Source organism: Nematostella vectensis, chromosome 12 (assembly GCF_932526225.1).
Source record: "Nematostella vectensis chromosome 12, jaNemVect1.1, whole genome shotgun sequence".
Taxonomy (NCBI): Eukaryota; Metazoa; Cnidaria; class Anthozoa; order Actiniaria; family Edwardsiidae; genus Nematostella; species Nematostella vectensis.
In genome coordinates this window covers 14,693,520-14,720,746 of record NC_064045.1, presented here as the reverse complement: position 1 = coordinate 14,720,746, position 27,227 = coordinate 14,693,520, and the positions used below count along the sequence as shown (strand labels likewise).

Sequence of the window (27,227 nt, the reverse complement as noted above, 5' to 3'; positions counted from 1 at the left end):
CTTGGTTTTTAAATGGTTATTCACAGGCTTACCAACCTCTCATTAATGCGGAATCCCTCAACTCCTCAAACGTTAGAAATACCGCTTATTCTGAATAAATACACATCACAAAGAAATGAGAGTTTATTGTGACCTTTATTCTAAGATATAAGAATTATAGGACAATTACAGGAGGTGATTAATCGTGAAAATATTCGAGCTAGCAACTGGGATTGACTGGAGACTGACTGAGAGGTTGGTAAGCCTGTGGGTTATTTTTAGATTTTAACACATCATGTGCCTTCCAATATTAACTAGAAATAAAGGTGTGGCTGACAAGGGCTCTTTAAGTGATCCTACCTCCTCACCTTAGCCAATGTACTGTATATTTAGAGCCCTTGCAGATTACAGTATACAACATTTAACTAGTTCGACGCGAAACCATGCTATAAAAGGGATAGGGACGCCCCCTTCTCACACCTCGAGAAGTTTGAAATCAAAACCAACATGGCGGACTAACCGTTAGGCAGAGCGATAGACACAAAATTTCATAATAAAACTGTGAAGTCCAATACCTAATAACTTGATCTTTCTCAACATAATGTTTCTTTCTATCTTTGCTAGTTTATATGAAACCAAATATTCAATTTCGATAAGAAAATCCGATATGTCTTGACAGCTTGATGGCTGAGCGACAACTGAAGGTGTAGGTGCCCTGGGCACGTTCCTTTTATACCACAGTTTCACGTTTAAGGTCAAGTATTTATGATCCCACCTTATCCACCCCATAAGTTGAGCCCTCGTGGGGTTGCCCTGTAGCAACTTGTGTCAAGTAGTTTATCTGTTCAGTAAGACCTTTCTCTACCCCCTGTGAATAACAATTGGAAAGCGCTGGTTCAGTATCAAGTATATCAAACGCAAATGAAGGATAAATCCAGCCAGAAATGAAACTTGCTTGAATTTTTAATCATTTCAAAGGTTTGTTAAAGAAGGACCATTGAGCCCCAATAACCTAATCAATTGTGATAAATACTACTTTACGATCGAAGCAAATACTAAAGTAAGATTGCAAACAGTAGATTTTTATATGCTTAGGACTAAAGTTTACACTCTTTACTACATTGTCTTTCACCATGTGATGGTTGATAGAACAATAATCAATATTCACATTTATGAGGATTGCTACAAAAACAGATTAATTTTTAAACAAGTAATTCATTACAAAAAAAAAATGATAACAATAACCTCAAGGGATTTGACAAACTCTGTTGCCTTCATGTTAACCATGTCCTCAGACGGGTTCTCATTCGATAGCTCAGCTATGGTCTCACCAGCACTTTGCATCACTTTCACAATATCCTAAACAAAGACAACAGATTGTATCATCAGCATCAATAATAACATCAGCATCATTTACTTCTTTTCTTGTCCTAGCAGCAATGAAATTTACAAGGAATGCTCTATAAAGACATACTTGATGTAACAATATTGATTTGAAGTCTCACCAATCATAAAATTGTCAAAAATACAGTTGACCCCCCCCCCCCCCCCCCACAACTAAATTCCAAAATGTTCTTTCTCATATAAACTGTAAACCTCATTTAGTAGTCAGGTCTTTCATATGGTCTTTCAATTACCGACAGTACACAATTCCAGACAGTTTGCATCGGAAGCTTGTTCAAAATAACTAAACTCTCATACTCACGTATGCTGTAGTAATTACATAGTTGGTGTTATTACCAGCGGGAAAATTCAAGTTTATTTAAATCTGAGTCAAACTTTTGTTCGCATAGTTTGAAAGTTAACGGTGCAGTGAATTTAATGCTTAACATAAACCAGTCCTTCTGGTAAATTAGAGTTAAGAAAAATACCAACTTTTTGGTGGGAATGAAGCATTGTAAAATACTTTTACAATAGAATAAATTTTATAAGCATTGTAAATATATGGGAGAATTTACGAAAATCCTTCCTGAAGTTTTGGCGCCCTAAACTTTTATTAGGTTATGGTCCATTCTTGTTACTGGAAAAATCTCAACAGTGTTCTTTTTATTGCTAAAAAGATATGGTGCTGAATGCAAAAACCGTCCATAATTGGGGCAATACACTGTAGATGGTCCTGTTTGCCAACTTTAATTGCATTTTACTTCTGTTAAGCGTTTGCTTAGCTGTAGCTCATGTCAGTTCCATTTAGAGCTCGGCCATTATTAAAGTTCTTAAAACCTTTCACTTATCAATCTAGCCAAAACGAAGCAAAGACAGACTTTCAAATTCTGAAAAGGGAATTGAATTTGATTGAAATTTGAATTTTCTACAGATCTTTGAAAATTTTCCTGGCAGCGCGAAAGGAGAATCAAGAGAATTGTATGCGAAAACAGAAAGAAACTATTGTTTTTTTGTAGGTTTCAAAAACAGCGCGCGCTCGTGAGAATGTCACCATTCTTGATTGCGAATGCAGCGCGCTCGCACAATGCAAAAACAATTCAAAGTCAAAAAAATATCTGCTAAATTTTGCAGATTTGTATTTGACTACCAGGTTGGGATATAAAGATGACGGTCAAAGTCCTTCAGCAATAACTAAGAAGATATGAAGATGGGAACCGGTTTACCGCGTACATATGTTTTCTCATGTAATGTGGTTGACATCTTGATCTACGTCAGAAATGACTGGACCCAGGTCTTTCAGTTTACAGGCTTTTTTTTGGAAGGTTGACCAAAATACCTCAATATTACAGATTTGCATAAATCGCGCGAACGCGTGTTTTATAGGGTCCATACGAACCAACTTTTTTCTTCAACTCTGAAAGGTTATATGGATTTTAAACATAGATGCATCAATTGATCATATGATCTTTACAGACTGCTTTTGAAGGGATAAATGCAAAGCTCGTGCCTTTTCGTACATTTTGGGCTAAAATAAGAAAACCTTTAGTAAGCGGTCACTTGAACAAGCCAGGAGAGGTCAGACTGTAATCCAATCATTTAGCCCCTTGTCATACCGTTAGATAGATTTTACTGTAGAATGCAAGTGGAATCATATACGAACCTTCTCTATTTCTTCAAGTTGCTTTAAACGGTCTCTAGAGTGAGCCATCGTGGCCGCAATTCAAAATTAAATCTCGTTTTGTCTTTGTCAGATCATTATTTGTTCCTCGCCGTCCGCCATCTTGAATGCAAATACCGAGTATTCCTGGGCCTAGAGGGCGAGCCCACTGACCACTACTGACCGAGGGCTCCATCACGTGACGTGGCTAATCCGGAAACAAATATGGCGGTCGATCGATCATTCTTGCAAAATATGGGATTCCTAGTCGATTTTATCCCTTGAAAATATTACCATATTTGCACGATGTTCCAGCGTCAGAGGAACTGGATATCTGACGTGCTATGGAGACCGAAAAAAGCTCATTCCTTGGAGCAATTGAGGTAATTTCACGTTATTTTGTACGCGTTTTTGTACCCGATGCATAGCTGGACGTGTCGTTGACATACACAGCTAGCCATATCAGTCGCCAAACAGATTTAATCAAGGCAGTAAATGATCTCTACGTTTAATAACCCCCGACTGCTCCCCAATTTTCTCTTTGTTTTTTTTTTTTTTTCGTTTCTTCTGAATTCTTTCGAAAAATATGCTATATTCCGGTGCTCAAAGCGATTTAATATGGGAATATTTTTTTAAATTTTCTCTACCATCAAATGTATGTAATATATAAGTTGTTTGTTAGTTTGTTATTTGGGCTAGGAGGGCGAGATCGTACATCAAAACTTAAGAACGTTTTCCATTTGTGTCTTAAAACTAATTATTTCCTGAATAGCTGGTATGTACTGTACATGTAGCGCTGAAAATATCTTGGTTTGGCTGGGAATCTTTGTGGTTTTTCATTAGAAATAAGTGTGGTTACGTTTTAAACATACAGGCATGTGGAAGATTAAATAGTAATGCCTGGATATATACAAAAAACCTGTTTCCAAATAATCAAACATGTTACTTATATTTCACATTTTAGTCTAATTATTGATGTTTATTTCTGTATCAATAATATGCTATGGTTTAGAACTTTTATAATATTTCAAGGTTTAGTCATCAGAAACAGCAAAGACTAAGTCTAATATAACATTTCTAAATTTGGCTGCTTTTGAAACCATCCATGGTACAATTAAAGCTTCTAATTTATTTGTTGTGAATAATTTATCTCTGATGCAAATGACAACACGAAATTGACATCTGCAGAAATTGACTCAAATACTATATTTTTATAAGGGTTGGCTGTTGCCCATTCAAAAATCCACTGCGCACTTGATTTTCTTCCCTCTCTGAAATTTAGATGTTAGTTTGGTTTAGTAATGTCCTTTTTTTTGGCGAAAACCCATAATAATCAAAGGTGATTTTGAGGGTGTGCTGCTTATAGTCTTAAATCCCACTTTATTGATGAAGTTTAAATGTCTATAATTAAATCATATATTGTTTGGTGCCTTTATCATCACTATGATATTAATTGTCAATCTACCCAAGGTACCTCCATTATGTGTTGAACAAGAACTCCACCATCAATGAGACCAACAGGGGTCTCCTGGTAGAGACCCTGAGATCCATTGCAGAGATCCTTATCTGGGGGGACCAGAATGACAGCAGAGTGTTTGAGTAAGCTATTAATCTAGCAATTACTATATGTACCATGCAAAAATAGCCTGAGTGTTTAAGTCCCAGCTTTTTTTGTGTGAGGCAAAATCTTACAGATGGTAGTTGTGTCACTGATGAGCTCAGTAATAAAAAGAGATCAACACAGATTTGGCATTTTTTTTTTTTTGGAGGTTCTGAAAACAGAGTGATTCTACTGATGTTTCAGCAGAGTGACCAACAGACCATTGCTGTTATAGTAAACATATAAAAATGACTTTCTTTATGGTTTTATATAAGTCTCCATTCTACATTGTCTAGATTACTTTGTTTGATATATTGTTTTGACTGATTCTTTGCTATTTTTTCAGTTTTTTTCTGGAGAAGAACATGTTGATGTATTTCCACAAGATGATGAACCAGCGCTCCAACAACCAGATCTGCACTCAGTTATTACAGACGCTCAGTATCTTGTTTGAAAACATCCGCAATGAGACATCGCTGTGTGAGTTAGCCTGCATAGCAAGCGTTTCTGTAGTGTTTCAGCAGGAATAGAGAGCGAGCAAGGAATATGGCCACGCGAAAAATGGGGCAAGCGCAAAAAAAGAAGAGGGAGGGGAGGTGCGTAAGCGCGTAATTTGGCTTTTTCCGCGTAATCCATGTAATCTACAATTTTCCGCGTAATCCCGCGTAATTTGGCTAAATTTTGAAAGACAAAACATTTAATTGCACAGCTGATGTGTTCTTTTAGGGTGCTTACCTCTATTTCTCGTAAAAAAAAGAGAGCTGTTCTTCGTAAGAGTGCGATATTTTGAACTGAATTTCAAAAAACAAATAAAATGACTAGGCATTCTTTGCTAAACTGCGAAGGCCTAGGACTAATAATAAAATACCTTTTTTAATTGGCTGGTGGCTAGGAGCCAATGAAAACTCGCCTAAGATATTTTCACGCAAAAAAATAGCCTTTTCAAGTTATTTTGTGCTTTCCTTCGGTGCAAAATATAGTTTGGGCGTAACATTTGATATTCTGTGTAAAATAGCGCGTAATTCAGTAAAAAATCCCACAAAATTTTGATTTTTAAAGAAAAATGTATTGCAAAATCCCGCATAATTTAGCACGTAATGATTGATTTTCCGCATAAATTAGCAAAGAATCCCGCGTAATTTGGAGTTTTTTCCGCATAATTCCAGAAGCCCTGATAGAATGATGTTGAGATCGCTTAGTAAACTCTGCATGTGTGTGTTCGCTTCAAAATTGTCTTTTATAAACAAAACATGACAACCTAAACCACTCTTCAGTGATGCCAAAGGTCACATTTGCAAACTATGTAATTTTTAGTTTGAAGAAAAACAATTTACATTTTGCCCATCTACAATCTGCAAACCCTGCAATGAACCCAAAATGAGGTCGGAGGGAGGCTTTGGGGGAACTAAGATTGACAGCTGTTTCGAATTATACATGCTTGTCAAGGTTTGTGCTTGCAAGTGTTGTCTCTCCCCATTCTCCGTGCGGCCACATTCTTCGTTCAAAACTCCACAGAAATGCTTGCTACGCAGGCTATGTGTGGGTACACCTGTCAAATATGCCTGACAGCTCTTGCGACAGAGGGGTGGGTGTGGCCATAAAGGGGGATGGGGGCTGTTGTCACAGGCACGACAAGTCATTACATACGCTCAGTATCTTGTTCAAAAACACCCCTAATGAGTCATCACTAAGTATTATGAGTATATATTTAGACTACTTGTGTGGTAATTGTGTATTATGGATGGCCCTTTGGACTACTTGTGTGGTAATGGGGTATTATTGATGGCCCTTTAGACTACTTGAGACTTATTGGTACCACTTTGTGTAGCTTCCAACCCTGCTTTGCGGTGTTCACTAGGGTGTGGTCATATGCTTGGTAGTGGGGGGGGGACAGTATGGATGGCACCCTACATTTCTGCATTTCTGATGTGACCACTTTTTATTTTCAGATTACCTTCTTTCCAACAACCATGTTAACTCAATAATTATCCACAAATTTGACTTCTCTGATGAAGAGGTAAAAATACAAACTGATAATAAGATGATGTACTGAATACAAACTGATAACACTATGATGTACTGAATACAAACTTATAACACTAACTGATAACAAGATGATGTACTGAATACAAACTGATAACACTAACTGGTAACACTATGATGTAGTGAATACAAACTGATAACACTTGATGTAGTGAATACAAACTGATAACACTAACTGATAACAAGATGATGTACTGAATACAAACTCATAACACTAACTGGTAACACTATGATGTACTGAATACAAACTGATAACACTAAATGATGTACTGAATACAAACTGAAAACACTATGATGTACTGAAGGTATATACATTCAAACTAAGAAAATGATTCTAAAGCATTTGATATAATGTACTGAAAGAAGCTAAAACATTCAGACTGAGAGAATGATTCTAGAGCATTTGATATGATGTACTGAAAATAGGTAATTCAATCACAGGTATTTTTTAGCATAATTATTATAAACATAAAAACTATAAATCAACATTTAACATTACTGATAGAAGTAATGGTTGCAGGTGCTGGCATATTATATCTCATTCTTGAAGACTCTCTCACTGAAGCTTAACACACAGACCATACATTTCTTCTTCAATGAGGTTTGTAGTTGAGATGCACTTGGAAAATCACGGTAATTTTAAGTGGGATTAAGATTCCTTTAATCCCACTTAATATCTGTATCAAAATACAACCCTTACAGCATGTAACACAGTACATAGGCAGGGCCGTAGCAGGGGGTGGGGCACTGGGGGCACGTGCCCCCCAATATGTTAAAAAGTTATAAGGAAATGACCAGTAGGGGTGTGGCTTTGCACCCAACATTTTCTTAATGTTTCTGTTTTGTGCCCCCCCCTCCCCCCATATTTCAAGGCCTGCTACGGCCCTGATAGGTGCTGTGGGGTGTGCAAGTATTTGAAAAAAAAATATTGCAATTTCTTTATAATAGAATAATCGCCTTTCGACAGCAAAAGTGTGTTGTGTCCACGCCTCGCTGCATCGGGCAACCTATTGATCTCAAAAGTCACTTTTACTTCTTTGTTAACCAGTCAAAATCTAAACCTCAGATTTGTCTTTTATCTTAAGTTTTCTTCAGCAATGTGATATCAGCAGTACATAAGACCTAAGTACAGCATATCTGCGGTGTTACATTAGATTTAATGTTTGCGTGTTTAATATGCAGCGCAAGAATGATTTCCCACTGTACACAGAGGCAATCAAGTTCTTTAACCACTCAGAAAGTATGGTCAGGATTGCTGTACGTACATTAACACTCAATGTTTACAAAGGTAAGAACTCTGAAAAATTGAAAAAAGATATCAAGTTATGGGGTGGATATTATGATAATTTAGCTGTTGTCTCAAGAATTGTGTGAGAATTGAGAATTTTCTATAACTCAGTGGGCTACGTGCACGATGTTGGTACCCAACCATGTAACATGCGTATTGAAGCGCACTATGGGCCGGGTTTGAAGCAGGTACCCGGTCCGAGCACGGTTCTCGTATTCCAACCGAAGTACTGTGCACGGTTGGTTTTAGATGCGTACACGCTTCTTCCAAGCCTTAAATAAAAACTGTGCACGGTTCGATAATTTGAATAGCCCGGTGCGTGCACACTTCTTTCAAAGCTCTTAAACTAAACCTTGCACAGTCCAACCATTCTTAAAAACCCGGTGCGTGTACGCTCTAAACAAGACCTTGCACGGTCCAGCCGTCTAAATCGTGTGTTTCGAACGATGTTGATGTTAAGTTAACTCAGGCTAGCATACGATCCAACCGTGTCTCGATATTCATTAAATAGAGGACAAGAAGAATCACAAGAGCTCAAGAAAAACAGTACAATAGCTTCTAAGAGTTTGATAGTGAAACGCGCATTTACTCACTGTCAAAACGGTTGCGAAAGTTTTAGATTAATTATAGCAGAATTCCCAAAGAATGTTAAGCGGATTTGGATATATCATCTCATGTTGAATCCCTGGGTTGGTAAGTCTTGACGTTAACAAGTTTTAATATAGACTATATTGACATCCAAACTTTGAGTGCTCTCGTGGGGGGACATGTGGTCGTTATGCATTTATCGATTGCTTCCTTATCGATCATCCTACAGCAATGGGTAACACAGCAATGGAAAGAGCAACTAATGTTGATTTTAGAAACATGTAAGATTCTCGATGAAGCGGAGCAAGAAAAAAATTATCGCCCTGGTTTGTTTCGACACTTTGCAAATGTTACGCCATTGTTGCGTCATAATCACAATTAGGCCGACAAAATTCAATTTCTTACTCTTGCTTTGAATATGTTTAAGCTCAAATCTTTTTCCTTGTAAATGTTGTGGTTGGAAATTTCTCTTAGTTGGAAATTTTTCTCAACTAGTTGAAAATTTTTCAACTGGTTGGTAATTTTACAACCAGCTGAAAATTTTCAAACCAGTGGAAATTTTTCAAATTGTGGTTATCTGTCATTCTAAAAGGGATTATATTTTTGGGGGCTCATTAATAAAACAGGGGCTTGGATTTTTAGGGGGGTATTAAAAGAACAAAGAACACCACTCCCCTACACCTGCTCTCCTCTCCCTCTCTCGCTCCTCTCCCACCACTCTACTTTCTCCACTCTTACTTATCTATTTATTCATTACCCTACTAAGTGAGTTACCTGTGTCTAATTTACATTTTTTCTTACCTTACCGTGATTCGAACCCTCAACCTTTCGCTCCGAAGTCAGTAGCCCTTACCACTTGACCACTAAGGCTTGTGACGAAAGATGAGCGATTAAATCTTGCTTTATTGTAATATTCATGCGCCTTACGTCACGCTTGTTATAAATGCACGCATGCGTATTAACGTAAAACAGAGACTTCAAATCTTTTTACGAGCGTATTGCAAACTTTTGTGGATAAAAAGCAAAAAATATCACAAAAGACTAACTGTGCTGCCATTACAATGAATTTACAACGTTTGAAAACATGCCAGAACCTGTATAGGGCTTAAATAGATTTGTTTCGTATTCTAAAATTGCGTACGCAAAAGCTTTGCGTGACTCGGACCTGGCGGCTTCGGAGGAGTCTAAAATTACGCACTTTTTTCGAACGTAACTCAAGATAGGTGCGAAAGCGGGTATTGAATGACTGACATGTAAGACTGCACAATAATTAGAGCAATAATAGTGTTCTTTTATTTCTCTTGAATAATTATTTTTTGTCCTCTTCGTGGCATCGTAATTACTCGATTTTGTGTAACATTCTCTCTTTGAAGAAGCCGATGTTTATGAAATGTACCGCTGGAACAAGAACCTATAGAAAATGTTTTTAATTAATTAGACATTTCGATTGTGCTAAAGGTCATTACTCGGAAAATATGATAGTAATTAGTTCTCCATATCAATTGTTCTAAAAGTCATTACTAGAACGAGGAAAGTTACATTGTACTAAAAGCCAGATTGCGTATTGTACGAATAAAGAATGCTATTCAACTCTCATGTTCATGTTCAGAAATAATGGGATTTTCGACAAAGAAAAGGTATAAAAACAGTGAGTTTGTCATTGAACGAAACATCATCATGGCGGAGGAAGTTGTGCCGTGTGTTGACCGCGCTTTATTCCTAGAAAAGATTACGGAATTGAAGCTCCAAAAAGTAAAAAATCAGAAATCAATTTTTACATTGAAGATGGTTTGTATGAAAAAGCAAAACAATTTTTAAAGCAAAAAAAGGAGCGCATTAGTGATGATCCAATAGTTCTGTCGTCTGCCGACGAAAATACTATAAAACGGAAGAAATGGTCCTATGCCAACGGGAAGGTATGGTCAAGTGACAGGAAGGAGGTTGCTTGCAAGGCCAACATCTATGACGCATTGAAATGCGCCCAAATCAATTAATTAAATAAAAATATCTTCTACACAGTTTTGTAACGTAAAGTTTATTTTAACAAAGTCTTACCCAACCATACCCTAACCCTAACCAAAAGATACTTGAAGTTTATTTTAACAAAGTCTTACCCAACCATTCCCTAACCCTAACCCCAACGTACTTATCAAAAAAGAATGCCTGGTACATTTGAGGTCTTCCAGATTTTGCACTGGTTGGAGAATTTCCAACTGGTTGTAAAATTTCTAACTAGTTGAAAAATTTCCAACTGGTTGGTAAAAATTCCAACCAAAATAAATTTCCAACCACAACATAAACATTAAACATTATAACACCCTTGGAGCTAATTATTTCATAGTGAAGAGCAACATTCGGCAAAATATGCGTTAATTTATTCGAGTAGGGTCACTACTCCGTCGTTAAGTATCAACATCGTGCACATAGCCAGTGATAAGCTTTGCTTTTCAAGCAAGATGACTTTATTGATTGTGGACAGATAGGGATAACAATGCGATCTGTCTTACTACTGGACTGCTAGAGTAGGGAAAATGTTAAAATGGTAAAAAAATGTAAAAAAGGTACATCATTTCAAATTCCATTTAAGTTTGGTGCTGATTGCCTGTTGTTTTGTTCCCAGTTGGAGACCAGAACATGCTAAACTTCATTAGAGACAAGACTGCTGATCCTTATTTCTGGAATCTTGTCTGGTTTATTGGGAACCATGCAATAGAACTGGATAATTGTGCTCAGAAAGAGGCGGAGTAAGTAGATACCAGAAGTGATAAGTGATTTTGATGCATTAGTGCAAATAAAATAGTGTTATGAACAGCCAGCCAAAAGCAAGCAAAAGGGATCAGTTGCCATGAAATTGGCCCAACCATGCAGCCCTGTTATTTAGAGCCCTCTCCAAGAAGGATGAAAAGCAGTTCAAGTTAATGGGGAGTTTGATTTATGATAATTACTCACTAGGGGACTAGAAGGTTGTTTGTGTTAGGGGGGTCTCTAGCCATCTGTTGTATTGGAGTTTTATCAGGCTCCCTGTCAATAAAATCCTGATGCAATCATTTGTTCCCCCAGTCACCTAAGATGCAACAACCTGAAAGACATTGTCGCAGACCACCTTGATCACCTGCACTACCTGCACGACATACTAAGCCTGGACATCCAGGACCTCAGCTGTATCCTGACTGAGCACCTCCTTGACCGGCTGCTAATACCATTGTACGTGTACTCCCTGGTCAAGAGGAGACCAGATGCTGGCCAGGTACGTACTAGCTGATACCTCTGTCTGAGTATTCCCTGGTCACGAGTAGACCAGATGTGGGCCAGGTACGTACTAGCTGATACCTCTGTACGAGTATTCCCTGGTCAAGAGGAGACCAGATGTGGGCCAGGTACTTACTAGCTGATACCTCTGTACGAGTATTCCCTGGTCAAGATTAGACCAGATGTGGGCCAGGTACGTACTAGCTGATACCTCTGTACGAGTATTCCCTGGTCAAGATTAGACCAGATGTGGGCCAGGTACGTACTAGCTGATACCTCTGTACGAGTATTCCCTGGTCAAGAGGAGACCAGATGCTGGCCAGGTTTTCTCTAACTGATACTGCATCTGTACATGTAGTCCCTGGTCAAGAGGGGACCGTCGGCAAATACCACTGTACCACTGTATTCATAGAATGGCCTAGATCTTTTCTGTAGGGTTTATAATCTCGCTGACAGTGACTTTCTCTTCTTCCAGGATACTCCAAGGATAAGCAGCCTCGTATCTCTCTTTCTCTTGTCACAAGTATGTGATTTCTTAAAAATGTTTTTATCTGATGCCTATGCTGGGGATGTAGGGGGCCCCTTTGGAGAGGACTCTGATGTTACTAAAATCCTTTGAGGAAACACAAACAGTTTTTCCTACCTTCATATGAACCCCCCCCCCCCCCCCCCCCCCCCCGCCCAGTCCCTGTGATACCTAAGAGCGTAGGTCTGTCCCTGTGATACCCAAGGTCGTGGATCCGTCCCTGTGATACCCAAGATCCTGGATCCGTCCCTGTGATACCCAAGATCGTGGATCCGTCCCTGTGATACCCAAGATTGTGGATTCGTCCCTGTGATACCCAAGAATGCTGGTGCACTGGGTCATAAGGTAGTAAAAACAGACTGAATTGTAACTTTGTTCTTCTCTGTCAGATCATGCTGATCATGTCGTACCCTCCCCTGGTCTCCAGTCTTGTGGATATTATTCTAAATGGTGACGAAGTGGACCTAGGGGACACTCCCGAGGCATCCCCTCTGCCTCTCAAGAAGGTCAGTGACTTTCTAATTGTCCTGTCTGTGGTGACTGACCACATCTTTCAGATTAAGATTAGATTAGAAGTTTTCTCTAACTTCATCTAATTTATAACTGGTGCAATTACATTAGCATCACATTACATACAATCTGAAATTTTTGAAGGTTTGATTTTGCATGGAAGAGAGAACAATTGTATATTTGGTGGCTGATAAACATTTAATAAACAGTATCTCTCCAATAAACCCTATTTTACTTTTGGTTTTATTTAATGTTGATCACTAGCTGATGCACGCTTTTGTGTTGAAGGCTGGGTCAAAATCCAACTCTGTAGCCAGCATTAGGACCTTCCAGGGCCCAGAACAGACCCTTGAGGAATCCCTTGTGGCAAGAGGAGTGAACACTGAGGGCTACATGTTTCTAGGCAAGGCATCAATGCTCTCGTTGTCACGTGACAGGCACAGATCCATGCATGTGGCTAATTCTAAGTTCTATGTAAAAGGTGCGTGGTAATGAGTAGACTAATGAATCTAATGAACTCGTCACAAACAATCTCACTCCTAACAGTAATTAGTATTTTGTTTTGTTTAAACCATGCTTGCACCTTACATGTGAATCCGGCTAATGCTAATAATAAATGCAAATGTGCTCCACTTTCCATCTGGAACATAACCCAACCACGATTAACACCATGTTTATCTGTCCTCCCTATCTTCATCCTCATCTAAATCTTTATCTCATCATCATTATCAAAATTCATTCATTTCACAATCTTCCTTATGTCCATGTCTTCTGTCAATGTTATATTGTTTCAAACTGGAACATATAAAAACATAAAACAGTGCACACCATCACATGTCCTAATGTTGCTATGTGGCCAGTGTACACTATGTTTTAGGCAGGGCTTCTGGAATTATGCGCTTGTGCGGAAGTGCGTAATTTGGCTTTCTCCGCGTAATCCACAAATTTCCACATAAAAACGCATAATTTGGCTAAATTTTGAAAGACAAAACATTTAAGTGCACAGCTGATGTGTTCTTTTAGGTTTCTTACCTCTATTTTTCGTAAAAAAAAAAAGAGAGAGATTCTTTGTAAGAGTGTGATATTTCGAACTGAATTTCGAAAACAAATAAAATGACTAGGCGTTCTTTGCTAAACTGTGAAGGCCTAGGACTAATAATAAAATGCCTTTTTTAATGGGCTGGTGGCTAGGAGCCACCTACAATTACAAACAAACAATTACCCTTTTCAAGTTATTTCGTGCTTTCCTTCGGTATAAAATGTATTTTGGGCATAACAGTTGAGATTCTGTGTAATTTAGCGCATAATTCAGTAAAGAATCCTGCAAAATTTTGATTTTTAAAGAAAAATGCATTGCAAAATCCCATGTAATTTAGCGCATAATGATTGATTCTCCGCATAATTTAGCGCGTAATTTAGCCAAGAATCCCGCATAATTTTGAGTTTTTTCCGCGTAATTTCAGAAGCCCTGTTTAGGTCCTAATGTTGCTATGTGGCCAGTGTACACTATGTTTTAGGTCCTAATGTTGCTATGTGGCCAGTGTACACTATGTTTTAGGTCCTTATGTTGCTATGTGGCCAGTGTACACTATGTCTTGGGTCCTAATGTTGCTATGTGGCCAGTGTACACTATGTCTTAGGCCCTAATGTTGCTATGTGTTCTAGAGGTGTTGTACAACTGAGTAGGTATATATTTGACAGATAACAAGCGCAAGTTGAGGTATGATGGGAAAGACTTTGAGGAGAAATCCACTGGAGCAAGTAAGACATGCACATTGATCCTAATTCAAACAGCCTGCAAATTTGCCTAAATCTTTTGCTTTTGACTGACTTTAGACAGGTAGGGATATAAAATGATTGTTAGATGGTTAATATTAATTAAATTCTCTCAATTTGGTGCTCTGTATCATGACTTTTTTATATCTTTTAGTATACTTAGTATTGTAAGCTAAAGATGTAACAGCTCATAGCATAATGCAAAAGTTACCTTCAAAATCCAATTAAGAGAATTGGTTTATAACACCAAACAAAACCCTTAAGTGTTAACCCCAAAAGACCTAGGTATTCACACCCAAAAACAACCCCAAGTGTTCACCAGTGAAAAACCTATGCAAAGACTGGATATTAAGTAAGATGCTCATTGGATATATTCAAGAAATCAAAACTGCAGTTTTCTTATATGACAAATTCCTTGTGGGTGAGATAGTTTTGTTTTCATGTCCCAGCAAAGCTAAATGGTGTAACAGTCCCCCTGACAGACACTCCCTTAGGCGCTCATGAAGTAGATTCACTGGGTGCGGTTACCACAGCGGGAGAGGCCACCAAGCACCTCACAACTGATGAGAAACCAAATTGGAGGGGTCAGCACCTTGATATTATACCTTAGTTAAACAACATTTTCTCACCTCTCACCTTTCATGTCATTCTTGGTGTGGTGGTCTGTAGTAGAAGTAATGTTTGTGCTAACCTCATCACCAAAAGCTCTAACAACTGCATGCTCTAAACTAATTGATTATTGTTTATTTTATCTGTGGATAAGCTCATTTTATTTTATTTTGTATTGTTATATTCTTTTGTTACTTAGGGCGTGTTTTTTCCTATCATTCTGGAATGGGAATGGGTTGGTAGAGAATGTTCATAATGGCATTCAAGTCATTCTGCTACAGGTAGCAGAATGGGTGGAATGGCCTTCATTCCATTCCAGAATGGGAATGCACACTTTTTCTATTCTAATCATTCTCATTCCGGAATCACTAGTAAACAAAACGTGCCCTTAGATTGACTAATTTATTTTATTCACTGTGTTCAGTCATATTCTGATTGATTGTTATTGTTGTCCACACTCTAAACAGAAAATTCAGAATAAATGAAATCACAAACAATAAATTATTATATACATTTCCAAATATATATTTATATATATAACATAATCCTAGACAGTGTACAATCGCATTCTAACTGGCATTTTTTTAATAAACTTAGATAAATCTCACATCAGCACAGCATTTTTTACTGCTTTATGAGCTCATATTTTTTATATATTTTCTTATTAGAAATACTTTTAGCATTCCTTATGAATATAAGTTCACATTGTTCCTTGTGGTGACTTTTGGTTAATATTTGTCCTTCAGAGCAGAGTGAAGACAGTGGAAGATTCCCCATTGGCATGCAAGTAAAGGTGTGTTTTATTTGTTTTCTATTTCTTTGTTTTTATTTTCTTTCTGAATTATTCTCATCTCACTTGTATAGTGAACACCACAGCTATTCCAACTCAATTATTGTCAAGCTTAAATTTACAAGGAGATAAGAGAGGGAGATTTGAACCCCCCTAAAATACCTTGGTATGCTCCTGAATGTGTCTATTTTTAGTTATCTGTTCTATTCAAATATTTATTTTATTTTGCAGAGCTTTGTGAGACGATGTGCTGACTTTAACCCTGACAGGTGTGTACAGTACCCCCCTCCCTAGGGGGACAACTTACGATAGGATAGGGGTGGGTGTGGTGGTGGTAAAGATTCAGGGGCGTGGCTAAGGGCAGGGTATAATAGGGGACCCGTTTTTTTTTTTTTTTGGGGGGGAGGTGGGGGTTTGAAGTGTTGACTGACTCTGACAGGTACTGTACTGACAGGTACTGTATGTACTGTACCCCTCTGATCTAGAGGCTATGATAGGGTGGGTAGGTTTGCAATAAGGGGGCTTGCTCTTTTCTCATTAATCTCTTTCAGTAATCCTCTTCTGGTAAGGAATATATTTGTTGTTCTGTACTGCATTGCCAGTATTTATAAAATTATCAAAAATAGTTTTGTTAATAACAAATTCTTGTTGATACTCAGGTTATTTTTCGAGGCCTTGAGGAATAGCTTGGAGTGCTCCAACAACGACGGTGAAGCTCTGTTTGCTCTCTGTGTTGTGCATGCAGCTATCAATAATAGAGGTGGGTTTAGCAAAATAATAGAGTTTTCTCTAACCCCCAAGGCTCCTATTTTTTATGTTTGATGTAGAAATCATATTGTTCTTTTTTTGATTACCTAAAAATTCCATTAAAAGCCTATCATTTGCCACACTGTGGTCTTATCCTTCTGTCTTTGTCCACTGTGGTCTTGTCCTTCTGTCTTTGTCCACTGTGGTCTTGTCATCCTGTCTTTGTCCACTGTGGTCTTGTCCTCCTGTCTTTGTCCACTGTGGTCTTATCCTTCTGTCTTTGTCCACTGTGGTCTTGTCATCCTGTCTTTGTCCACTGTGGTCTTATCCTTCTGTCTTTGTCCACTGTGGTCTTATCCTTCTGTCTTTGTCCATTGTGGTCTTATCCTTCTGTCTTTGTCCACTGTGGTCTTATCCTTCTGTCTTTGTCCACTGTGGTCTTATCCTTCTGTCTTTGTCCACTGTGGTCTTGTCATCCTGTCTTTGTCCACTGTGGTCTTATCCTTCTGTCTTTGTCCACTGTGGTCTTATCCTTCTGTCTTTGTCCACTGTGGTCTTATCCTTCTGTCTTTGTCCACTGTGGTCTTATCCTTCTGTCTTTGTCCACTGTGGTCTTGTCATCCTGTCTTTGTCCACTGTGGTCTTATCATCCTGTCTTTGTCCACTGTGGTCTTGTCATCCTGTCTTTGTCCACTGTGGTCTTATCCTTCTGTCTTTGTCCTCTGTGGTCTTGTCATCCTGTCTTTGTCCACTGTGGTCTTATCCTTCTGTCTTTGTCCACTGTGGTCTTATCCTTCTGTCTTTGTCCACTGTGGTCTTGTCATCCTGTCTTTGTCCACTGTGGTCTTGTCATCCTGTCTTTGTCCACTGTGGTCTTATCCTTCTGTCTTTGTCCTCTGTGGTCTTATGCTTCTGTCTTTGTCCACTGTGGTCTTATCCTTCTGTCTTTGTCCACTGTGGTCTTATCCTTCTGTCTTTGTCCACTGTGGTCTTGTCATCCTGTCTTTGTCCACTGTGGTCTTGTCATCCTGTCTTTGTCCACTGTGGTCTTATCCTTCTGTCTTTGTCCTCTGTGGTCTTATCCTTCTGTCTTTGTCCACTGTGGTCTTATCCTTCTGTCTTTGTCCACTGTGGTCTTATCCTTCTGTCTTTGTCCACTGTGGTCTTGTCATCCTGTCTTTGTCCATTGTGGTCTTGTCATTCTGTCTTTGTCCACTGTGGTCTTATCCTTCTGTCTTTGTCCACTGTGGTCTTATCCTTCTGTCTTTGTCCACTGTGGTCTTATCCTTCTGTCTTTGTCCACTGTGGTCTTATCCTGTCTTTGTCCACTGTGGTCTTGTCATCCTGTCTTTGTCCACTGTGGTCTTGTCATCCTGTCTTTGTCCACTGTGGTCTTATCCTTCTGTCTTTGTCCACTGTGGTCTTGTCATTTTTTATTTCTCCTCTTTACCAGGAGTGGACAAGCGCTTGCTTCACTCTGCGGGAATTTCTTCTATACAGGTACATAGCAACCGGCCTATCAATGATTTTACACAGTTTAGAGTCAAAGGTTGTCACTGATTGTCTATGTGCGTTAAGCTTGGAGGTTTGTTGTATGAAATAGCTAATGCTTTGTTCTGTGCAATAGCTAATGCTTTGTTCTGTGGAATAGCTAATGCTTTGTTCTGTGGAATAGCTAATGCTTTGTTCTGTGGAATAGCTAATGCTTTGTTCTGTGGAATAGCTAATGCTTTGTTCTGTGGAATAGCTAATGCTTTGTTCTATGCAATAGCTAATGCTTTGTTCTGTGGAATAGCCAATGCTTTGTTCTGTGGAATAGCTAATGCTTTGTTCTATGGAATAGCTGTTCTATGGAATAGCTAATGCTTTGTTCTATGGAATAGCTAAAGCCCTGAAAGAACTCCCAAAGTTACCACCTAAATCAAAACCTTATGCTTTATTTACCGAGTCCAATTAAAAATGTATCACAACAACTTACTAAAATTAGTAGCTTGCTAGCCGGCTCTCATTCAGACTTATTCGGAAATATTTTGCTTTCGAATATTGGGAATTCTGTGGCGCGTGAAGGCCAGGTTGTGCTGGGGCGAGGGTGTGAAGAAATTTCTTCGTGCCCAACAGAATTCCCAATATTCAAAAACAAAATATTTCCGAATAACCACGAATGAGAGCCGGCTATCAGGCTAGAAAATCAGCCGATGGTAATGGATACTTTCTCACACTTACTTAAGTTCTTTGCCATGATGACAAAATGGTGGCAGACGGCCGACTCTTTAACAATGTATTTATTCATTATCACTTTTCTCTACAGGAAAAAGTTGCTTATAACGAGCCCTTGGTTGATGATATTATCAGAGTTTTAGATCAGGGATGTAGGAATGGTAAGAGTTTTCTGATGTTCATATCTTTACCACATAAGCCTTGGCAGTGTAGCGGGCAGAGCGTTGCTCTGTTGTTGCTCTGACTCACGTCGGGAGCGGGAATCGTACCCAGACCCCAGTGGTGTGAGGCACAGGCACTACAGAGCGACCTCTGCCAACTTCCCCACCAATGCTCCCGTAAATTAAGTACAAGGAGTCCCAGAAGCGGCCTCATGTGCGTCAATGCTGACTGAGCCCTAAATAAAGTACAAGGAGTCCCAGAAGCGGCCTCATGTGTGTCAAGGCTGACTGAGTTATTTCTTCTCTCATCCCCAGGCAGCCGAGTGCGGACCGTGACTGTCGAGATGGCGATTATTCTCCTCAAACAACTGGTCCAGCACAAGGAGAATGACGGCAAAGTGACGTCATATCTATTGGATAATCACTTGGCACTTATCGAGGTAGACTTACACTACTGAACAGCCACACAAAGCATCCGTTTCCACAGCACCACAAGTCACAGCACCACAGCCACACAAAGCATCCGTTTCCACAGCACCACAAGTCACAGCACCACAGCCACACAAAGCATCCGTTTCCACAGCACCACAAGTCACAGCACCACATCCACACAAAGCATCCGTTTCCACAGCACCACAAGTCACAGCACCACAGCCACACAAAGCATCCGTTTCCACAGCACCACAAGTCACAGCACCACAGCCACACAAAGCATCCGTTTCCACAGCACCACAAGTCACAGCACCACAGCCACACAAAGCATCCGTTTCCACAGCACCACAAGTCACAGCACCACAGCCACACAAAGCATCCGTTTCCACAGCACCACAAGTCACAGCACCACAGCCACACAAAGCATCCGTTTCCACAGCACCACAAGTCACAGCACCACATCCACACAAAGCATCCGTTTCCACAGCACCACAAGTCACAGCACCACAGCCACACAAAGCATCCGTTTCCACAGCACCACAAGTCACAGCACCACAGCCACACAAAGCATCCGTTTCCACAGCACCACAAGTCACAGCACCACAGCCACACAAAGCATCCGTTTCCACAGCACCACAAGTCACAGCACCACAGCCACACAAAGCATCCGTTTCCACAGCACCACAAGTCAAAGCACCACAGCCACACAAAGCATCCGTTTCCACAGCACCACAAGTCACAGCACCACATCCACACAAAGCATCCGTTTCCACAGCACCACAAGTCACAGCACCACAGCCACACAAAGCATCCGTTTCCACAGCACCACAAGTCACAGCACCTCAGCCACACAAAGCATCCGTTTCCATTAGCTAACTAAACCCACTCAAACTCAACATGTGTAACTGAGATAGTATCAGGCTACATTCTTCTACCAGGTATTGGTGAACAATATCTGTCATCCAAAAGTGTTTTTACATCCCAATTTGCTTTTTTTATCCAGTGTTCTCTGTTTCTTGCTCTAAAATCCTCTAATCTATTCTACAAAAAAGTCCTCGGACCTGACATGTGAAACACTGGTGCTCTATCACTGACACTTCTCCAGAACAAACTACGAAAAGTATATGTATCAATGTATTTGTAAAATTCAAGGCAAATTCCTTTGTTCCTCCTAATGCATCTTAGCTGTTTTTCACTTTATCTTGGATTTTTGTTTTTGGTAGGAACATGGACTATCAATTGGCAATAACTTAATCAAACGTAGATTAAATGCTAAAAGATTTACTGGCATTAAACCCATGCCTCCTGGATATACATAGCTATTATCAAACGAGTTTGTGGGCCTTTTTGGAACTTATGGGCCGTATAGCTTTGTCACCCTATTATGGCCAACAAGCAAAGCTCAAGGGGCATAAAACGATGGCAATTTGAGGCTAAGGGGGCGTTACCCTGGGTATCAGAGGCTCCAAGCTTAATTGTTCTCGCCGCGAAGCTAGAATTTCAGAAAAAAAAAAAACATTCCATTTTTACCTTTCTCTAATTTGGCGTGTTTCTCATTTGAACAGAATGTCCGGGAAGCCAGTACATTGCAACTCAGACATTTCTACAAGGTAAGCAAGTCAACCATCAGAGTTCTTATGGTTACAAGACATTGCCATGGTAACATGATACTGTTGCATATTGTAGGAGGATGAGATGTTTCTGGATATGTTTGAAGATGAATTTAGACAAATGAAGGTTTGTGGGATTTTTTTTTTAAGTGTAGCTTTTACTTGGATCTCTGGTGAGCTCCCCTTCTTTTACAACAACAAAAACATTTAAAAATAACCCCTTAAAGTAAACCGGTGGCCTTGAAAACCTGTATATTATTATAGAGATGCAAAGTCCTTTTCCCCATTTTGAATAAACTAGTGAATGCAAAACACCTAGAAACAGGTGCTAGAAACAAGTGTGTAGCTATAAAGTCCGTCTTGTCTTCAGTAAATGTACAATACCTTTATATTATTATGGAGTTCTGAAAGGCTTTGTCTCCCTCTAAAGTAAGCCAGTAAACATCCTCGCGGACCCAGGGCATCGCGGAGATCGGGGACACAGGAAGCGTGTGAGAAAGAATCCTGCTGATTCTTTCTCGCGTGCTCCCTGTGTCCCCGATCTCCCAATGTCCTGAGTCCCAGAGAATGGCCAGTGAATGCGGCACACATACATTATTAGAGCTACAAAGTGCTTTGTCGTACCTCATACCAGTGAATGCAGAATAGCTATAAATTACTATAGAAATACAAAGTGCTTTGTGTCCATTTAGAGTAAGCCATTAAATGTGGAACATCTTATGATGGACGCAACACTCCTTCTACCCATCACGGGAACACCGCTGACCGGCATAGAGTTCTCCAAGCGCCTGCCGTGCGGTGAAGTGGAACACACTAGACGAGTAAGTCTGAGACCAAGCTTAGCCTATTTGTATTATAAGCCTGCACTCTGTTCTTTTTTTAGGGGTATTACTATCTATCTGGTCGATAGCATATCCGGTCTTTTTTTTTGCCACTGATGATTTCAGATTTCCCAACTCGTAATGTGTGCATTTGCCAATATTTCTGATATGGTAATCAATTCGAATTCCTTGTGATATAGTAAGTACCCGCATAAAAACCTGTTTAGGCTAATTTGAAAAAGTAGGTTCTTATACGCTGGTGTTGACTGAGTGGTTCGTTTTTCCCTTGTTCCCAGGCCATCCGAGTGTTCCTGATGATGCGTGAGCTTTGCCTCGCTCTGATGGGCAGACAAGAGACACGGCTACCGCTGTCCAAGGTTGAATATTCAGTGCATCTCGAAGACGTCCTTGATCTCAGTAAGTTTAACTTTTGCCCACTCCACGAGATCAATACAATGCAGAACAACACAATACATTTTCCTTTTAATACACAGGGTTACAATATAACCTATATACGTTTTCTAACCAATGGCTTCGAAATATCGTTCTGAGAGAAAAGAACGCGATAGCTCTAAGGGGAGAAGAAAGAAAAATGTCACTCAGATTTTTATCCTTGCAACAAGTTGTTTAGATTATCGACTTCGCGTGACACTTTTGTTTTTTTCACAGATAACAGTGACTTGATCTCGTGCACTGTGAAAACGGAGGATAAGTAAGTTGTTCATCTTTTTAGAAGTTCACTTTTCCAGTAGTATATGGCAAACATTTACTTCCATCATTTTTATTCCCGCGCCATAGGCAGTCACAACTTTGTTATTCAGGCGCGTACACAGAGGGGTCATCTCTTGTTGAAGGATCGTCAAATGCCTTTTCCATATACCTATGACTGCGCACCCCCTCCCCCCTTTGCAAATCTGGGTACCTGCCTGTTATTGTTTTCAATAAAGTTTGGAAAACAAATTATACGAAGAAATCTCGCAATAACTATCTTAAAACAAAGTTTTACTGTATTTACTCGCAGTGCATTTTGTTTCTAGAATCTTTCATTTCCACTTTTCTCAAGGAGTCAGCTTATACATCTTTGTTATTTTTTCGTCCAATTTTTGATTACAATAATATGATCTTCATCTCAAAACTCTGTTCACTAAATTCAATCGAGAAGTTTTACAATAGTTCACTCTTTCTCGCGCTTTGGAGTTTGCAAATTATATATTTGACTAAATAGCGGTGGACCCACGCTCTGTAAGAGAGAGGCCCACCTATACCCTTTAGTCAATCCATTTCTACGGACCCTAGAGTAAAAATATTATCCAATGTTTGCTACTCCCAATTTGACCTGCCCCAGGTTCCTCTTGCTTGAGAGACGAGGCCCGTACCACGTGACCCATCGTGCTATTCGCCAAAAATAGACATGTATGTAATGTACATGCTTTCAGACAATGTGTTCCTGGGTCACAAGTTTCTGGGGGGGGGGGGGACGTTGTGTGACCTAGTCCCTGCGAAACTGTGGAGGGGACTAGACAAAGTGGAGACGTATCTAATGTGTACTATTGCAGGCGTATGCGGCGATTCCTGGTGATAGACGAAGCTCAGTTTATCCTCGTGGAACCTGACACTACAAAGCTGGGGTGGGGCGTCGTAAAGTTCGTGGCACGGCTACAGGTAACAGTCAAATGCAGACTTAGTTTAATCAAACGTTCCAGTCAGTTCAATTCGACGGGAAATATAAATTATACCAACACAAGGATGAAATGTTACGCGTTACGTCATTGTGTAAACAGAGTAGTTCTTCTGAAGTTTCGAGCGTTATCCCTTCCCACTTGGGCTTACAGCATACCATATCAACCTTGTGTTGATTTATTAACCTGACTCTACCACGCCCAGGCCCACGCACACCACCTAGTTTTTCTACAGCTTGCCGGTAGTCTCTCTAGTCATACCACCAGTGCCCATTTAGTATACCACCAAAGTACACCTGCCGGTAGTCTCTCTAGTCATACCACCAGTGCCCATTTAGTATACCACCAAAGTAAACCTGCTGTTCAATTACTGTGCATTGTACGTTCATCAACATCGCAAGAAACATCCTTAGCGTGACTCGACTTTCAATAACAATGATTGAATATGCGCGAACATTTAAAATCATCAGCGGACAATCAATAGCCCAATTGGGCATCCATTTAGCCTGCCTCGCAGGCGTTTTTAGGCAGGCGTCGCCCCCCCCCCCCCCCCCTCCTAAAAACAACTGCGAGGGAGGCTTGCATTCATTCGAATGGAATAAACATTCTTTTGCATACAATCGAAAATTCAATTACACGTTTAGACAATCAGTAGCGTTTGTTGTCAATCAGTTATAAAAAATAGAAAATAAATTAGTGATATTAACATTAACAAAGACAATCAACAAGCCTTTTCGGACAATCATGTTTATCAATGTGACATTCATCAATGTGGTTTGTAAACCATTTATCCGATTTAAACAAACAACAAGAAAAAATAAAAATTTCATTAGAAATACTATTTTTCTCTTTTCTTTAAACAGTGGGGCTCCTAAAATTGAGAAAAGTTATAGTACTATATACTATTTTTAACATAAATCAGGACAAACAAACATGCCGCCAAGAAACCATTTTCCCCTCGAACACTGGGAAGAGCTAGAAGAGGTGAGAAAGCGTACCGCAAAGTCTGTGTTCAAAAAGGAAGAAATATCACGGTTCCGGTACTTTATCTATTTCACCCTTTAAGGTCTTATCTTCCACTCTTCTATCATGGGGGAATAAATGCACAAGGATTCAGCAACTTCACAAACACGACTGAATCTTGGCCCCAGCGAAAACGTCATTTTCATTTACGACGGTGCACCAGCGTACCAGAACCCTCTAGCCCAAACACGGAGCTAAAAAAAAGTTACCGTCCTACTGCCCATTTTTCAACATCGGAGGCATTCCAACGTAACATAGGAACCAACGTAAAATAGGAACAGTCACGGGAGCCGAATGTGGACAATGGTTTTGTTTTATGCAAACATATACCTCGCTGTGTTAATAGAGATCAAATTCGGGTATAAATGTCACTTCAAAAATCGAAAATAATACTAAAACTTAGATAATTTTTCTTTTAATGTCTATTTGAATCGAACAAATGATTGTCAAACCACATTCATGAATGTCACTTTGATGAACATGATTGTCTGAAAAGGCTTGTTGAATGTCGTTGTTTATGTAATAGCAATAAATAATTTTTCCATTTGGTATAACTGATTGTCATTAAACGCTACTGATTGTCCAAACATGCAATTGAATTTTAATTGCACGCAAAAGAATGTTCGTTTCAATCGAATTGGATGTCAAATTGGGTAGTTGTTTCTCCGTTGATGCTAATGGCTGTTCACGAATATTCAATCATTGTTTTTTTAAAGTCGAGTCACGCTTAATGATGTTTTGTGCGATATTGATGAAGGTACAATACACGTTATCGATGTAACTTTGTAAATAATGTCCCTTTCCCGTTATTGAACTGCAAAAGGTGTAAGTACACTATAAGGGTGTTTGCACATGACACTTTCTATATATGAACCGGCGACAAAAAGGTCATTAAGGTCATCCGTTTAGAATTGTCTTAACATTAACATTATCCCCTTTAATCTATGACAAGCCGTTATTATTAGTGCGAAGCGTAGCCTACAGAAAACTCTTATCATAACCCCTTTAACTTCTGTTTTGATATCTTAGCATTGTTATGGCTTTGTCTTAGGACGTGGAGACTGCGCCTGACAAGGAGGACAGTCGATCTCTCTTTATTACCATTCATCAACCCTTCGCCGTCCGCAGTCTGACAAAGGTCCATGCCCGTCCCATCTTATCCGCCAAGTTTGTGTTTGACGACTACATTCGCTGCATGTCTGCGCGCCAGAGACTCCAGCGCCGACGCACAATGCTCAAGCAAGATAAACTTCACAACATCGCACAACTGCTGGAGCTACCAGCAATGGCCACACCTCCCTCACACTACTACACTATCACACCACCGGCCTACATAAACATGGGCTCTAGCATCCCTTATGTGGCATCGCCGTCTCATGACTCATCCAGCTCCTCTGATTCGGGGCACCGTTACGAGGCTAGTGCGCTTGCACAAAGTGGAACTCCTAGTAAGGGTCGATCCACATCGCAGGCTCAGGCATTAGCCAATGTTCTGGAACAATCGCCTCCCGAATCGCAAGATCGTGATTTGGACTCAAGGACCAGGGCTATATCTATCGAGCAGGCAGAGGATGCACTGGAAATGGTCCCTCGGTCCGAGTCCCTATCCGAGAAATCTCAGTCGCACCCTGTTTTAGACCGCTTTCGCGACCAAGTATCGATTAGTGATTACTCTTCTTCCGAGCCGAGCAGTAGATCCGATAGTTTAGAGAACATCTGCGGGGCTGTTCGTGCCGCCAAGAATAAGTACCAATCACAGTCTGCCCCAGCCACCCCCCGTGGGGGTCGGCACGAGTTCTCGATGAATCCTGATGATGAGTATGGGGGCTTTGAGGTTTCATGCAAGTGCATGTCAGATCCCGCCCTAATGTTCACCCAAGAATGGCAGACTCTAGACCATCAGCCAAAACAGACAGACAAAGCCAGGAAATCTAGTAAAAATAATGGGGGCAAGAAGAAGACAAATCGACGCAAAAAAACGAACTCAAAGCGCAGGTCGACCAAATAAGATGGTCAAACGAAGATTATATTGAATAATCTATATAATGAAAATACAGTGAAATTCAGAATGAAAAAGCAACCCTATCGTATTGGCATTGATTCAAATCTTTTAGAATACAGTAAAAACCCGCGTATACGAATCTTACCTATAAAAATAATTTAGACTAAAAGGTTATAATTCAAGCAAAATAGAGCACGTAGGATTGCTATTTTTTTTATAAATAAAGGATTCAAGTGCCCCAATAAAAAGTGAAAAAAAAAACACAAAAAAGTAAGGAGAGAATTGCATTAGACCATGAGTAATGCAAAACTTATGAGAAGAGTACCCGGTATTCCTAAAAAGCACCGTTTATACAAGAACCTGTGCAGCTAGACGACAAGTCGTACAATCATTGAGTTAAATGTTGATATTTTTTTCCATGGGAAAGGCTTTCATAATGTTCTGATTTGAGGTCGCTATACACGGGTTTTAACTGTACGGTATAGTCATAATGAAGATATATAGAATATAAGAATAAAATGTTAGAGTTTGTACATG

The 27,227-nt window shown here is 39.8% G+C and overlaps 2 protein-coding genes and 1 long non-coding RNA gene across 8 annotated transcripts in view; 2 read left to right on the top strand and 1 right to left on the bottom strand.

The window, feature by feature from the left end:
- LOC5520276 (mediator of RNA polymerase II transcription subunit 11) overlaps positions 1 to 9,426 on the bottom strand; it is a 10,640-nt gene extending 1,214 nt beyond the window's left edge. Inside the window, exons 1-4 of one of the 3 annotated variants that reach the window (XM_048719968.1) lie at positions 3,023 to 3,173; positions 1,225 to 1,338; positions 755 to 847; positions 37 to 90 (exon numbers count right to left, since the gene is read on the bottom strand). In XM_048719968.1, the coding sequence (XP_048575925.1) occupies positions 73 to 90; positions 755 to 847; positions 1,225 to 1,338; positions 3,023 to 3,070 (273 nt within the window). In that variant the 5' untranslated portion in view covers positions 3,071 to 3,173 and the 3' untranslated portion in view covers positions 37 to 72. Of the gene's footprint in view, positions 1 to 36; positions 91 to 754; positions 848 to 1,224; positions 1,339 to 3,022; positions 3,174 to 9,339 lie in introns of those variants that run through there. The other 2 variants (XM_048719967.1, XM_001639983.3) reach the window with 2 other exon arrangements.
- On the top strand, positions 3,212 to 27,227 carry LOC5520192 (protein CLEC16A). 4 transcript variants are annotated; one of them, XM_048719961.1, is made up of 26 exons: positions 3,212 to 3,402; positions 4,490 to 4,618; positions 4,966 to 5,099; positions 6,569 to 6,636; positions 7,183 to 7,263; positions 7,845 to 7,950; positions 11,159 to 11,282; positions 11,599 to 11,785; positions 12,263 to 12,310; positions 12,703 to 12,819; positions 13,112 to 13,226; positions 14,525 to 14,584; positions 15,049 to 15,183; positions 15,955 to 16,001; positions 16,230 to 16,267; positions 16,658 to 16,758; positions 18,199 to 18,245; positions 19,054 to 19,123; positions 19,439 to 19,563; positions 21,121 to 21,165; positions 21,242 to 21,292; positions 21,858 to 21,986; positions 22,283 to 22,403; positions 22,656 to 22,698; positions 23,543 to 23,648; positions 25,740 to 27,227. In XM_048719961.1, the coding sequence occupies exons 1-26, from the start codon at positions 3,326 to 3,328 to the stop codon at positions 26,694 to 26,696; spliced, it is 3,261 nt and encodes a 1,086-aa protein (XP_048575918.1). In that variant the 5' UTR covers positions 3,212 to 3,325; the 3' UTR covers positions 26,697 to 27,227. The 4 variants fall into 4 exon arrangements, with proteins under 4 accessions (XP_048575918.1, XP_048575917.1, XP_048575920.1 ...); XM_048719960.1 differs by having other exon boundaries at positions 13,112 to 13,304; XM_048719963.1 differs by lacking the exon at positions 15,049 to 15,183.
- On the top strand, positions 9,481 to 10,557 carry LOC116603655. The gene is made up of 2 exons (XR_004290719.2): positions 9,481 to 10,459; positions 10,491 to 10,557. It is a non-coding gene; the product is annotated as an uncharacterized LOC116603655 (long non-coding RNA).

Coding starts and splice junctions, on each gene's coding strand:
- LOC5520192 (XM_048719960.1), top strand. CDS start 3,326: ATGTTCCAGCGTCAGAGGAACTGGATATCTGACGTGCTATGGAGACCG. Junction 16,002..16,229: donor CCATTGGCATGCAAGTAAAG/GTGTGTTTTATT, acceptor TTTATTTTGCAG/AGCTTTGTGAGACGATGTGC. Junction 18,246..19,053: donor CGGGAATTTCTTCTATACAG/GTACATAGCAAC, acceptor TTTTCTCTACAG/GAAAAAGTTGCTTATAACGA.